At 43.9% G+C, this 15,313-nt stretch overlaps 1 protein-coding gene across 1 annotated transcript in view; it reads left to right on the forward strand.

Annotated features, from left to right (window-relative positions):
* The window catches only part of TNFRSF11A (TNF receptor superfamily member 11a), a 62,220-nt gene that overhangs the window by 14,896 nt on the left and 32,011 nt on the right, over positions 1-15,313 (forward strand). The window contains exons 2-4 of the mRNA XM_054461291.2: positions 7,782-7,863; positions 9,429-9,554; positions 14,338-14,481. Of these exons, the coding sequence (XP_054317266.2) occupies positions 7,782-7,863; positions 9,429-9,554; positions 14,338-14,481 (352 nt within the window). The remainder of the gene's footprint in view (positions 1-7,781; positions 7,864-9,428; positions 9,555-14,337; positions 14,482-15,313) is intronic.

Consider the following 15,313-nt stretch of genomic DNA (forward strand, 5'->3'; position numbering starts at 1 on the left):
CCTGTCTCAGAAAAGAGTCTCAAATCCTTTATCAATCATTTTGGGTTTTTTTGAAACAGGGTCTCACTCTGTCACCCAGGCTGGAGCCACTGTGCTAAGCTTTTTTTTTTTTTTAATCAATTATAATATTGTTTGTGACAGTTATAGTTTCTTCATATGAACTAGACACATATTTTCATATTGTACAAATCACAAAATGTATGAGCCTAACTTTTGGCAGCAGAATTTTTTTTCAAGAGCTATGTGTAAAATATATTTCTTAGAAATGAATTATATTTTAAACACTCAGTGCATTTTCTGTTAAACCCTGTGATTCTCTGTATCTACCTCTGTTGTGACTTGGGCCAGGTACCTGACTGGTATAACTTAGGACCTCCAAGTTTTTAATGTGTTCCATGATTGACAGGTTTCCCAGGTACGGTGAACACACCCATGGGGTGTGCCAGGTGACCCAGCAAGATGAGCAGGGGATCCTAAAACACTGCCCCTTGATCCTCATGGTCTCTTTATAACACACCATCTTGGTAGGCGCCTATGCAATGTTGTCCTGAAGCTTGAAATGTGAAGCTCTGGTTTGTACAAAATAAACATGCCTGATATTTTCTCTGTGAATCTGTAAGATTTAAATTCTATCTGCCGAGCTTATTTAAAATGAGAATGTCTAGAAGGATATTCGATCATAATTCACTTATGTCCTAGTTAACAGAAATCACAGATATAATCTGGCAGCAGCTTTATCAGCAGACGGACTGAGTAAACTGTGTCTGCCTTCACCCAAGTGTGGCTCGTGGAACTGGCTGAACCCCCAGACAGAAAGGCACTGAAATGACTCGGACCAGTCATCGCCAATTTCACATTGATGCCTCAAGTTTCCAATCCCATGATAAACGACTTCTTTATGTGAAATCAAACATGCTTTTTAACGCATGCATTTTTTCCTAGTTGTCCTGCTAAAATACTCTGCTATGCAGCTTTGGTTTGTCATCATCAGGTTAAAAGTGCACAAGGATGGTTTGTGCGGGAAGATTGTCAGGCCTTGAGAACTTGTCTCTGGGTACCCAGTTTATCTTTTCCATCATTTTTCCCCTTTCTAGTGACACCCTTTTCCCTCTCTCCCCTCAGGGAATGACTGGATGGAAGTTATGTATACTTTTAGTAATTCCATTCAGCTGTGCCCATGAAGATCCCTCCTCTATTGGATACAGACCACTGCACTGGGGTGTGATACAATCACATCTCCATTTCTCCCAGCAGCCTGCTAGAAAGGTCTTCAGCTTTGAATTGAGGAGGCAGAACCTCTGTGTTTGTGCAATCTGGCCATTTGCCAGTGCCACATCATGTATAGGAATTCGCTCATCTGCCTCTCAGTGCAGCAGGATAGGCACAGTTATTAGCACTATTGTACAGGTGAGGAGACTCAGACTGAGAATGGCTTCTTTTTTTTTTTTTTCTTTTTTTTTTTTTTTTGGTCCTGAGATTTTAGAAATGTAGTCAGTTTTATTAAAGAAATATCAGGCATTCTTCTCTCCGGGTCAAACTGGAAGCCCAGTTTCGAGGGCTGCCCTGGGTAGAAAAATCCTCCTGCCCTGAAGCCCAACTCAGCCCTTGGGGGATGCCTGGCCAGGCTACTTCATACTCTTGTCACCAGCGCTCGAGGTACCTTGTCCCCTCCTCCAACCTGAGTTCTCCCGGCCCTTACCTCTGCTTTGCTAAAATTCCCATGTTCAGACTGGGTGTGGTGTCTCACGCCTGTAATCCCAGCACTTTGGGAGGCTGAGGTGGGCAAATCTCTTGAGCTCAGGGGTTCAAGACCAGCCTGGGCAACATGGTGAAACCCCGTGTCTACCAAAAACTACAAAAATTAGCCCGGCCTGGTGGTGGGCACCTGTGGTCCCAGCTACTCGGGAGGCTGAGGCAGGAGAATCTCTTGAGCCTGGGAGGTCAAGGCTGCAGTGAGCTATGATCATGCGACTGCACTCCAGCCTGGGTGACAGAGTGAGACTCTGTCTCAAAAAAAAAAAGAAAAAAAAATCCTATATTCTGTCATATCAGACTTTCTTTTCTTTGTCATTTAATTTTTTGAATAGGAATCCGCCCTATCTGGTCTCTGGGCCTCACGTGATTCCTGCATCATTTCCACTCCTGGTAATGAATGTTTTGCTGAGAATCACCATGATGGGACGTTTTCCTTACATTCACAGGCACAGGACTGTGCCATGATCCAGAATAGAAAGCAGGATAAAATAGAGATAAATTTAGCTGGAGAAAGCAACTAAAGAAGGGGCAGACCAGGAACGATCGCCCAGAACATCTGAATTCAAAAGGTCTATATTTTGGCTCATTAATGGAAACACTTGTGACCGGGAGAAACTGAGACCTTCTCGCTGGTCCATCAGCCCAGCTGGCTGAGAAAAAAGACATTCAAAGAAATGGACGAGAACCAAGAGCATTTGTTTGTAGGTTACTCTGATGTATTAATACTACCTTTTGTATGTTTGTTGTTTATTTACTTCTAAAACAAAGTGCTTCGAAGAGAAATAATTCCTTAGGGTAAGATTGCCTTATTTAAAGAAGCTCTTTCGGTGTTTTGGGTACACAGGTTGCTAGTAATTTATTTGTATTCTATTCTGGGTAGGATCAGTTTCGATAGTGACTTTCTTTAAGGACACTTTTTTCCAGAACAGCAGGGCTGTTAAGTGAAGTGTTATTTTCACATTTAATCGTTTCTCTCTTAAGAAAAACCACATCTTTCGACTCTACTGTAACATTCAGAAATTTGATACCATCCTTACTGAAATTATAGCCAAATTCTGAAATATAGTCACGGATGATATTTTATAAAACAAAATCTATGGAAAATCCCTCATTTGTTCTTCTAGGTTACGTTCTTTTCGTCTCGATTTGACAAGAGGGACCAAGCCTCTTTCTACATCGTTCGATGTCAGCATGAATTTTCAGTGGAGCAAGAAAGTAATTTTAGTATCCATAATGACTTGCACTACAATTGGGTTAACAGCATGGAAAATAAATATTTAAGTCAACCTTCCCTGCAGGATTCTAAATACAGATCTGCTCGTCTCTGTGGCTCCACTGGCAGAAATGTTATGTTTCTTCAGCTTATGGTTTTTCAGAATTAGACTCAACATGGCTTTGCGTAGGGAAATAAATCCACATTGCTTTATAAAGGGATTTTTTAATTTCAAATTTATTATCTCCCCCCGCCCTCCCAAAGTCTTGCACAGACTGTGGACATGGTTATTCTAGAAGAGTCCATCAGCCGTTAAGATAAACACCAGCCTGTACGCCCTGAAACAAATGCGTAGAAGACACAAAAAGACACAAGAAAGCGAAGCAAGAAAAGTCAAATCATCTTGCTGTTTTAACTCCTTTTTTTAGACTTAGCAAGGAATTTGTAGGGGGAATTTGTATGTGCAGAGAATATTTGCTATAAACAGACTAATGTTCCTTATTAATTCCAGTGAGTTCTGTCAGAATACAGCTTAGTTGATATAGATTCTGTGGACCAAAGAGAATATTTGTAGCTTATTGATTAAGAACTATACTCTATCAATACATGGCTGCTTTTCTAAACAAGACTTCTAAGAAGTCAAATTATATTCCCCAAAACACAAGAGCAACCTGATCCCAGCCAGCCTCCAAGGCAGCTGTGTTGTAGAATAGGCCCTCGATCAGATCACAAATTTCATTCTCCTTTCACCTCCAGAAGGATGCACCCAAAAAAATGGCCGGTAACATGGGTTACCTATGGAGAAGAGTGACTGGGAGTGACTGGGACAGAGTTTCCTAAACAAGTTACTGTTTGTTTTGAATTTTGTATCATGGGACTGTATTCCCTATTCAATAAATAAAAATTTAAAAGTATTTCTGCTTTATTTGCTTCATGAAGACAACCGCGATTCCAAAGCTTTGACTCTATCAGTCTTAAAGGTGAACTAGAAAAATCTCAGTAAATAAAAGCCTGTACATCTCAACTCAGTCATCAAAGGCTTTTCCTTGCTGCATCTTAGGGAAAAAGAGGCAACTGTAAGTGGCTGACAAAATCACTCTATTGACTGAAGATCTGGGGCCTTATGCCCAAATTCCCTCATTCCCTGGGAGATTCCTTAAGAACACTTAAGCAGGAACATGTTTTTATCAAATGATTGCTTTACTAGGGCTGCTACCGATAATAATAGCTACCACTTTGCAACCCTGAGGAGCTTGGTCTTGGAGGATAGAGTCTGGAGGATAGAGTCTGGCTGAAGTTCTGGGCAGGTGAAAGGGAAAGGCAGAAGCCTAGAGGGCTACTGCTAAGGGGATCTGGAGCCATCTTCAGGCTCTTGCCAGCTGCTGGCTGGCAGGGCAGTTAATGGTGAAATGGTAGACATCAGAACCAGAATACTGTAGGCAAAATGAGAGGTCAGACTGGGAGGGGCAGGGACACCTATTCATTCATGCACACAAAAAAATGACACCCAGAGGATGAACCTGACAGGCCATGCAGGCAGAGGGAGACTGGTATAAGGAAACAGATCCAGGGCAGTCTAATGGGAAACTGAGCCCAAGCATGTGGGACTCAAGACAGAGTCTGGGGATCAGGAGCAAGGAGAGAGCCAGTGTGGCCTGCAGCATCAAGGGGACAAGTCGGTCAGTCCTCAGGTACCTGGCAAAGCAAGAAAGGCTGGAGTGACAGAAGCACTGGATTTCCTAAGAGTTACAAGCACGGGGCTGCAGTGCACAGTGCTCACCAGGCGATTTGTTGCTGGAACTGGGGCATGAGATTAGAATGAGACCAGCACAGGGCACGCTTTATGGGCTGTATGGGGAGGAAAAGGATCTGCAAGTGGAGGGAAAGAACGTTGGAAGCAGAGAGCCAGAAAGGAAGAGGAAAAGGGACGATAAAGGCATGCTTTGTCTTTGGCATGCACCAACAACCTAAAGAGTTTTCCAGATTTCTTTTACTTACCTGCAAACCACATTTCCTTAAATATATGTACTTATGTTGCCTTTTAAGTTGTATGTATATTGCCATGTTGAAGCTTTGAAGGTATACTTCAAAGTATGTCATGTAACTAGAGAACAAAGTAGGTTTCTGCTTAAGCTGGACCCTAAATGAGATTAAAAGCATAATTTTCTGCCTCACCATAGCAATTTTCCCAGCAGCAAAATTTCTGCTGCTGCTTAAAAGATCTGTAATCCTATAACTCTGTCAAGTTGACATGTCAGTTTTGGGGTGATGAAAGTGTTCAGGAATTAGATAGCCGCGATGGTTGTTCAACCTTGCCAAAGTGCTAAAAACCACTGAACGGTAGGTATACTTTAAAAGGTTTAATTTTATGGTCCGTGAATTATACCTCAATTTTTTGGGGGGGAAAAAGAGGCACATTCAGGTGAGAAGTCATCGTGAGGTAGAAGCTTAGGAGAGAGAAATGGATTTTATATCTGTGAAAATCAATTAAAAGTTAGGACAGCTGGTCATTTCTGGAAGCAGTGACTTCCTTGTTTCTTCGAAGAGGTGTAAAGCTCCTGGGTTGGAGGATAGGTGGGTTGAATGAATCGCAGCCATACTCCTAAACATGGAGTGAATTGTCTACATGTTCAGGTCAGATATACTCAACAGGCACCAGGGCTTGGAGCCCGGGACACAGCCTGTGACATCTGACAGTGCCCCTAAGCAGCTACTTCAGGGATATCCCATTTACCAAATTCCCCTAAAAAGTACCTTTCTGTGTGTATGACACGAAGTATGTGCTCATTTTACTGAGTCTGTGGCTGCCCCCTTAGGGGATCAGAAGCAATTAATACCCTTTGTCATCTGAAATACAGTCCAACCTCGTATTTATCCTGTTTGCCCTTGTCATCAGCATTGCAACAGTGCTCACAAATCCTTAGGCTCAGATGAATCCTGCTTTTTGACCCAGTTTGCGTGGCCGCATGCAGTTTTACCACTTTGCCTCTTTCTTCTATGCATGTACATTACACACAGAGGGAGACAGAGAATGATGGCATCTAAAACAGAGAAAAACACCTCAGAAGGGAGAGGTGTGGTGGTTTCTTTTAAGCAATTCTTCCTCAGTCCGCTGGGCTCAATGCAGCTTCCCTAAGACTCTGTCACCCAGTGAATACATGGGGAGCATCCGATGTGTGTTATCCGGTGTCCACAGGGAGTGTTAGCAGGACCCAGGAAGCAAGTCTAAGTACAGCCTTCCTGGCATACATCACCTCAGTAACACACTGGGACCTTCTCATCGACCTCAGCCTCCTCATAAGCCCTTTGCTGGCCAGGGCGACGTCAGAAAGGTCCGTGATGGCTGTGTGCCCCACACCCACTCAGCTAGCCTGGGCTTTCCTGGGTTTGGTGCTTTCTTTATAAAGCTGCCTTCTGTAACGGAGCTATTTTGAGGATGCATGGCTTCTTCCAAGCTATATTATCTCTGCGCCCTCCACCCGAGCACTTTCATATGCAGATGAAGCCCTCCCCTGACTGCGTTTGTGACACTGGGTTCCAGCTGGACTGAAGGTCTCTTATTGCCACCCAAGAGCTGTTTCAGGCCTCATTGCCCCAGTTTGAACTGTTCATGTTGTCCAAAGTCTTCCTACTTCCTCCCACTACCTCCACCTGCCAGTTTCTGTTTCCTGGTCTGGCTGATTTCTATTTATCCTGGAAGGCTGATTACTTACCACCTCCCTCAGGAAGCCTTCCTGGCTGCTTCTGCTTCCTTCCTACTACTGCTGAGGTAGGGCCCATCTGGTATGTGTTTCATTCCGCTCTGAAACCCTTGAGGGGAAGATTTGTGACTCTGTATTCGAGGACGCAGCAGGGAACTTGCATGAATCGCAAGTGTGGCGTGCATACGTGGATGTCTGTTCAGCTAAGCCCAGCTCTTCAGTTTCTGACATGACTGCTTGTCAACAGGAGTGTTTGTTATTTTTTGCTCACACCGAGAATGCTGATCAGGAAAAGAACTTTTCTGTAGCAAACTGATAAGAATCTCTGGATGATTATAGACGCCTGGGCTGCTCTGTTTTCTTTTGTTTTACTCAGATGGACAGATTCAGAAATTGGTATTTGTCTTAGAATCATACCCTTTTGAACCAGAAGGGAACCAGAGCTGAAGAAGCTTAAACAGCTCCTGCAGTCCTTCAGGCAACAGGTAGTGAGGGCAGAGCCCAGGAAGCCCCTACAACACCTTGCTTTCCCTGCTTTTCAAAATTCTCTGTGTGTTTAACAAGTTAAAAGGTAAGCAGGTGGGGCGCGGTGGCTCAGGCTTGTAATCCCAGCACTTTGGGAGGCCGAGGCAGGTGGATCACCTGAGGTCAGGAGTTCAAGGCCAGCCTAGCCAACATGGTGAAACCCCATCTCTACTAAAAATACAAAAATTAGCTGGTGCATGGCTGTAGTCCCAGCTACTTGGGAGGCTGAGGCAGGAGAATCGCCTGAACCCAGGAAGCAGAGGTTGCAGTGAGGTGAGGTTGCGCTATTGCACTCCAGCCTGGGCAACAGAGCAAGACTCTGTCTAAAAAAAAAAAAAAAAACAAACAAACCTGTAATCCCAGCTACTCAGGAGGCTAAAGTAGGAGAATGCTTGAGCCCGGGAGGTGGAGGTTGTGGTGAACTGAGATCACCCCATTGCACTCCAGCCTGGGCGACAAGAGTGAAATTCCACCTCAAAAAAAAAATAAATAAATAAAGGTAATTTGGTGATTCCCTTTTTGTTTTATCTAGTTTTATCCAGAAAGAGCTGTGTGGACTCTCTGCCTGACCTCAGTGTTCTTTTCAGGTGGCTCTGCAGATCACTCCTCCGTGTACCAGTGAGAGGCATTATGAGTATCTGGGACGGTGCTGTAACAAATGTGAACCAGGTACACCTGCTTCTGAGCTACCTTGCATTGCCCCTCAAAAGTGGGTGAGGCTTTCATTATTTTTCCTGTCTGCCAGATGAAAAAAGAAATTGGATAGACGCGTTATGGTAGTGGCAGGTGGTAATGTCTATCACTCTGAAGACAAAAATCTTTCTTTCAATAGAGATTTGAAGGGATTTTAAAATCCCTTAAAAAAAACAAAAACAACTTTAAAAACTGTTGCTTAATTTGGGCTAAAACACAATTTTCCAAAACACTATTTCTCGAGATGGCAAGAAGTTTCTAAAAACTAATATTTTAGCACTTTATGATTCAAACTCTCAAAATGTGAAATGCAGCTCTTGTTTAAAATTATTTTCACGGAAATTTTATTTTGGAATAACCATACTGGAATTGTTGCTGCTAAAAATTGCCTAAACCCTTGTCGTACCTTTTTCCATATACCGGTTGAGGAGCAGAAAGTGGACTGGCTACCACCTGCCCCAAGTTGTTCTGCCAGAAGTGTGGCTGAGTATTTCTGCAGCCCCCGTGAAAGCCACAGTCCACGGGGCCCGCACTCTGTCATCATTCTGGGGGGGGGAAGGTGGGTTACCTTATAACAAGATATTTTGGATATTTCAGCTACAATTATTTCTTGGATGTGCAGAACCAAGATCCAGTGATTGTCAAGTGTGTGTTGGATAGGCGGGTGGGGCGCAGCGTGACACTTGGTCAAACAAAGCTAACCATGAGCCGGTACTAAGTGTAGAAGAAGTTAACAAAAAGAAGTTAACAAGAAGTTTCCTATCCAGATGGAAGGCAGAGGGGAGAGGGGATGGGTGATGAAGTTCCTCTTGCCTACCCCCGTTATTCCCTGAGTGGGTTCCAGGGAATCTTTCAAGTTCTGCAGCCCAGTTTAAAATCATCATTCTATTCCTTTTTTTTTTTTTTTTTCTTTTTTCTTTTTGAGATGGAGTCTTGCTCCGTTGCCCAGGCTGGAGTGCAGTGGCATGATTTCAGCTCACTGCAACCTCCGTCTCCCAGAGGTTGAGGCAGCAATTCTCCTGCCTCAGCCTCCCAAGTAGCTGGGACTACAGTCACCTGCCACCATGCCTGGCTGATTTTTGTATTTTTAGTAGAGACGAGATTTCACCATTTGGCCAGGCTAGTCTCAAATTTCTGGCCTCAGGTGATCCGCCCGCCTCGGCCTCCCAAACTGCTGGGATTACAGGTGTGAGCCACCATGCCTGGCCCATCATTCTATTCCTTAGCAGACTTTTTGGGTACAGAGGGTGGTTGGCTTTTTACTTAGAAGAATTAAGAGACTGCTGTGACCACAGGCTCAGCAGACCCAGGTGGGGTTATTTCAGCCAGCTGCATGGCCTGAGGAGCCCAGGGTGCTGCAGTCACTGTGCATTGTGACCTCTTCTCCTGTGTCATGTCGTCTCTGGGGGGTGTCCTGGGATCATGGGCACCAATGATTATTGGTCCCATAGATGGGTGCAATTTTTGTTGCTATTTTGCTTTGTGTTGCTGTTTTTGTTTGGTTTTTTGATGGTTGCATTTTTCCCCCTCATTTTTTTAAGGAAAGTACATGTCTTCTAAATGCACTACTACCTCTGACAGTGTATGTCTGCCCTGTGGCCCGGATGAATACTTGGATAGCTGGAATGAAGAAGATAAATGCTTGCTGCATAAAGTTTGTGATACAGGTGAGCCTGTCCTGTCAGTGTGTCAGTGGGAAGTGTAGAAACCTCAGACCTCTTTTTCTATAGAAACATTTTTAGAGGCAGCCAATGATGTTTCGTTTCAGGAACACGGAAGGAAGTTGTGACTACACATCCCAAGAAAGATGCGTTTTAGATCCCCAAGGCCTGTGTTAAAATTCTTCATTTAGAACATTTGTTCTGGAATATATTTATGTTGCCATTTAATCATGGGACACATCGTAGACTTGACATAATGTTTCCATAATGTTCCCACCTATTTTGTGTGGTTTAATCCTCCCTGAAACCCTGTAGGTACCCATACTTATCCCTTTTATTTTATTTATTTATTTATTTATTTATTTATTTATTTATTTAAGACGGAGTCTCGCTCTGTCACCCAGGCTGGAGTGCAGTGGCGCGATCTCAGCTCACTGCAAGCTCTGCTTCCCAGGTTCATGCCATTCTCCTGCCTCAGCCTCCTGAGTAGCTGGGACTACAGGCACCCCCCACCACGCCCAGCTAATTTTTTGTACTTTTAGTAGAGACAGGATTTCCCCGTGTTAGCCAGGATGGTCTCGATCTCCTGACCTTGTTATCTGCCCGCCTCGGCCTCCCAAAGTGCTGGGATTACAGGTGTGAGCCTCCGTGCCCCGCCTATCCCCTTTAAAGACTGAGAAAATGAGATTCAGAGAGGTTGAATAACTTCTCCAAAGTTAACACATGTGAAGCAGGACTCAAAACCAGCTCTACTCTTCACCTTTTTCCTAAACTATAAATATTTTATTAACACAGTTTGATCTCCTTACCAGACTGCCTTAAGTTTTTTGCCTGGAATGTTTTTTAAAGTATAGTTTATTTGAAGGAATCAGGAGCAAAATATGTCTCTTAATTCTCTTAAGAAACAGAGGTTCCTTTCTCTCTCTTCTTTCCTTTTTCCATTGAGCTCATTTGTTGAAGAAGCCGTGATGTTAGTCCTGTGGAGATTGCACAGGCCAGATTTTGTCGGTTGCATTCCCTTGGTATCATTTAACGTATTTTTCTGTCCCTTATATTTCTTTTTTTTTTTTTTTGAGATGGAGTCTTGCTCTGTCACCCAGGCTGGAGTGCAGTGGCACAATCTCAGCTGACTGCAACCACTCCCTCCCGGATTTAAGCTATTCTGCTGCCTCAGCCTCCCCAGTAGCTGGGATTACAGGCACGTGCCACCATGCCTGGCTAATTTTTGTATTTTTAGTAGGGATGAGGTTTCGCCGTGTTGGCCAGGCTGGTCTCAAACTCCTGACCTCAAGTGATGCACCCACCTCGACCTCCCAAAGTGCTGGTATTACAGGCGTGAGCCACAATGCCCAGCCTGACCCCTTCTTATAAATTGGTTGTTAGAACAATTTCTTATAAATTGGTTGTTAGCTCTAGAAGGCCAATCAGATTCTGCTTTGTTTTTTGCTTTGTTTGCGGCAAACTTCATATATAATGTAGTTCATACATAGAATATTGGAACCATGTAATAGCTGAGCATTCCTCTTTCTAACATTAGCAGCTGCTGATGGTCATGGTTTAGATTTGTTTCCATTAGGGGCTGCAGAAAGGTGATGCTCTGATTCTCTCATTTCTTTTTCATTTATTAGCTGGCATGCTTTATGAAGATAAACTTCCCTCATCAACTATTTATTGATAAAGTTACAAGCATTTATCCTGTAGTGCAGTATATATAGAAAAGATACAATAAATGCTTTTAACCTTATTTATCACTTTGCAAAACAATATCTTAATCATCCAGCATTCTCCCAAGGACTTATATTATGGAGGCATTTGAGGTGTTTCAGTTTCAGTCTATTGCAGTTATTGTTGCTGTTGTTTGTTTGTTTGTTTGTTTTTGAGTCTTGCTCTGTCGCCCAGGCTGGAGTGCAGTGGCACAATTTTAGCTCACTGCAACCTTGGCCTCCCGGGTTCAAACGATTCTCCTGCCTTGGCCTCCCAAGTAGCTGCGATTACAGGCATGTGCCACCATGCCCTGCTAACTTTTGTATTTTTAGTAGAGAGGGCGTTTCACCGCGTGTCCAGGCTGGTCCTGAACTCCTGACCTCAAGTGATCCCCCCGCCTCGGCCTCCCAAAGTGCTGGGATTACAGGCGTGAGCCGTGGTCCCCTGCCTGCAATAACTGGTTGTAATGGTGCTCAGATTGTCACATTTCTATGAGGTGGCCCAAGGTGTTTTGATACAGCCCAGGCATCTATTGCTTCCATGCTTAGCTTGCACAATTCTTGTCTTAACACAATCAGACATTTCTCTAAGGATTCATGATTGTTTTTAAAGGAACATTTTATTTAGTGACATCAGTCTGGATTCTAGAGAAGACTCACTAGTGGATTGATCCTTGTATATAGAAGTTTTTTCCCCAATGGACAGAATTAGAGAATAAGTGTTTCTTTTAACACCATCATTTTTCTTTTATTATTATTATTATTATTATACTTTAAGTTTTAGGGTACATGTGCACAATGTGCAGGTTAGTTACATATGTATACATGTGCCATGTTGGTGTGCTGCACCCATTAACTCGTCATCTAGCATTAGGTATATCTCCTAATGCTATCCCTCCCCCCTCCCCCCACCCCACAACAGTCCCCAGAGTGTGATGTTCCCCTTCCTGTGTCCATGTGTTCTCATTGTTCAATTCCCATCTATAAGTGAGAACATGCGGTGTTTGGTTTTTTGTCCTTGCGATAGTTTACTGAGAATGATGATTTCCAATTTCATCCATGTCCCTACAAAGGACTAATGTGCTGGGGACAGCTGGCAGATTTTGGCTGGGGAAGGTAACATGGAAACTCCACTGAGCAGAAGCATCTGATCAAGGCTTTTTTATTTCCCACTGCTTAGTAATGACCTTGACTCATTGCTGTCTCTTGGAAATAAAGATTCATTCTGTCTACTGCCAAAGTTGATTAAAGCCAAAAATCTGGTACATTACATACAATATTTTTAATTATGTCAAAATTATTCATCACCACCCAGGTTTACATTCAGATGGGATCCTAGGAGTAGTTGGAATTTTCCAGAGAAGTGGCATGTGTCTGTGGATGTTCCTATGTGTTGTGAACATGTTTCTGCATTTTGGCCTTGATGTTGCAGAGCTGACTGGGGCCTTGGAAGCGTGGGCACTGCAGGAAATGGGGACTTCTCCATGGTCACCAAGCTTGGGTCTATAAAAATTGGAAATAGGAAATGTCCCCTCCCTACCGGCTGTAACTTGAGACAATAAGAGACAGCGGGTTTCTGGTTTGTTGGCTTGTTTTTCCCTTGGAATTCCTATAAGTATTCAGGAATATAAGGTGCAGGGGCTGTTTAGACAATCCAGGTGAGAAGGAGCCCTAGAAGGGTACAAGGTCTGTTTTAAATAATGTGATTGTTTTGTATCATGTTGGGGGGTATGGGGTCATGCACATATGTGCAGTTGACTGTGGTTATGCACAGTAGTTATGTTCTATACAGTCACCATGAACACTGAATTAGCAAATCCTGAGCCAGTACTCCTAGTGGATTACAGGGTGAGGTTCCTGCAAGCCTCCAGTCATCACACTGTCACGGATTGATCACCACATAACCTTGTTTCATGTGTGTTTCTGTTAAAGACACCTTATTTGATACATGTTGTTGATTCATTAACATTGCACTCATGGCCAACAGCACTGTAATTCATGCCTGAGCGAAGCTTCTCTAACACACTTATTTTCTCCATAAGGCACACCACAGCTTTCTTGCATTTAGAACACTAGACAGCTCTTCAGCACGACAGTTGGGGGCTGTTGTAAGCAGGGAAATCACCAACAAAATGCTTGTTTACCTTCTGTGAGCTGAAACAAGAAGGCAGAGCATCGCTTGGCCCAACCTCAGCCAGAAACCTGAGTGTGGAGCAACTCAAAATGTACACGGTTCTGTCCCTGAAGGACTGCAGAAGTACTAAGAGGATTGATTTTGGGGTGCAAATAAATTTTATTGAGTAGGTGAATTCACAAATATGAATTTGCAAATAATGAGGACTATTGATTGATCAATAATTTGATTCATATTTGTGTGTGTATGTAGTTTATAACAGATGTGTGTGTGTGTGTGTGTGTGTGTGTGTAGTTTACAACAGATCAATTCCCACGTACCTGCATTCCAGAAAAACTGGAAGGGGCCAGGAGATTTGGAACGAGAAGGCCATGTGTTGTGAAAAACAGAGACAAGCATATTACCCTGAGTGCTTGAGGAGAGTTTGACTCCAAGCACGTCACTGGGCCTGCCTCTGTACCCTCTCCACACATGTAATTCCACAGCAACCCGTTTTCACCCTGGGATGCCTCAGGATCCTAAGATGAATCCTAAACCTCCAGAAACCCTGTTCTCTAAGGTCCAAACTCACGTTAGTCTTATACATATGGCATTTGAATTTACAAAAAACGAGGAAGCTCAACTCTGTGACCCTTCTGCATTTGCCAAAACATTCAATGATCATCAATTCCCAAGTCCTTATCTTTCTACTAACATGAAAATTGATTTTTTAAAAAAGCCCACAAAACTCTTAATGATGAGAGAGAGAAAGAACCCCCGTGACGTTTTCGTGCCAGTGCAGGAAGTGCGAGGAGGAACTTGGGACTTCTCCAGCAGTGTCCTGGTGATTCACTCTGAGGGCCTGCCAGGCGGGCTGCTGCTCTGGGCTGGATGTTGGATAGTGCAGTCGTGGGCGGTGTGTCTGGGCTGCCTGCCCCTCCCTGGCCACTGACCTGTCTCTTGTCTCCCGCAGGCAAGGCCCTGGTGGCCGTGGACGCCGGCAACAGCACGACCCCCCGGCGCTGCGCGTGCACGGCTGGGTACCACTGGAGCCAGGACTGCGAGTGCTGCCGCCGCAACACCGAGTGCGCGCCGGGCCTGGGCGCCCAGCACCCGTGTACGGGTTGGATGTGTGCGTCTGTCGGCTCTTGCTGAGCCATGCAAAGCCAGCTTTGAGACAGTCTTCATAATAATAGCAGCAAGAAAGCTCCAGGGTGCTAGGCAGCATTGGAGGAACCTGAGGGATGGGGAAAGGTGGGGGCTGGTTTTCCACGAGATGCAGGCCCAGGCAAGACCTGAGAATGAATCCTTGGCTTAGGTTCTTCAAAGGGACTTCGGGCAATTTGCCTACATGCTCTGACCATGGCCACGGGGCGCTGGGGCTCCTCCATCTGTGGAAACCTGGGATCCGCACTTAGGAGCCAGCAGGATAGTGCAGGGGTGGTTGGACATTTTTGAAAAGTGTGCACCCATTAGAATTTTGGAAAAACCATGCATCCCCCACCCCAGCACGTTTTTAAGTTGACATCTAAAAAGTTTTGTTACAAGTTTAAAGAACTGATAAGGACTTAGTTACCAGGGAATTAAAACTACGATAACACTGAAGAAACGAATCCAAGGGAATGTAAACACCATGGCCATTTGATGCCCACTATGATTCATTTTTAAATGCGCTAATTGTATTTAACTATTGGACAGTTTACATAGTTCCTTTCTCTCCTTTTGTTTCCTATCCATTCCACCTTCCCCACAGAATTTTATCCTGATTTTTTTTTATGCTTGGAGAGTTTTTACTAATCACCTTTTCATATTCAAATATGCACATATTGAAAAATATGCACCTATTTGAAATCTTAATTTATCTATTTTATTTATTTATTTATTTTGAGGTGGAGTTTTGCTCTTGTTGCCCAGGCTGGAGTGCAATGGCACAATCTTGGCTCACCGCA

The sequence above is a fragment of the Pongo pygmaeus genome, chromosome 17, assembly GCF_028885625.2.
Source record: "Pongo pygmaeus isolate AG05252 chromosome 17, NHGRI_mPonPyg2-v2.0_pri, whole genome shotgun sequence".
Taxonomy (NCBI): Eukaryota; Metazoa; Chordata; class Mammalia; order Primates; family Hominidae; genus Pongo; species Pongo pygmaeus.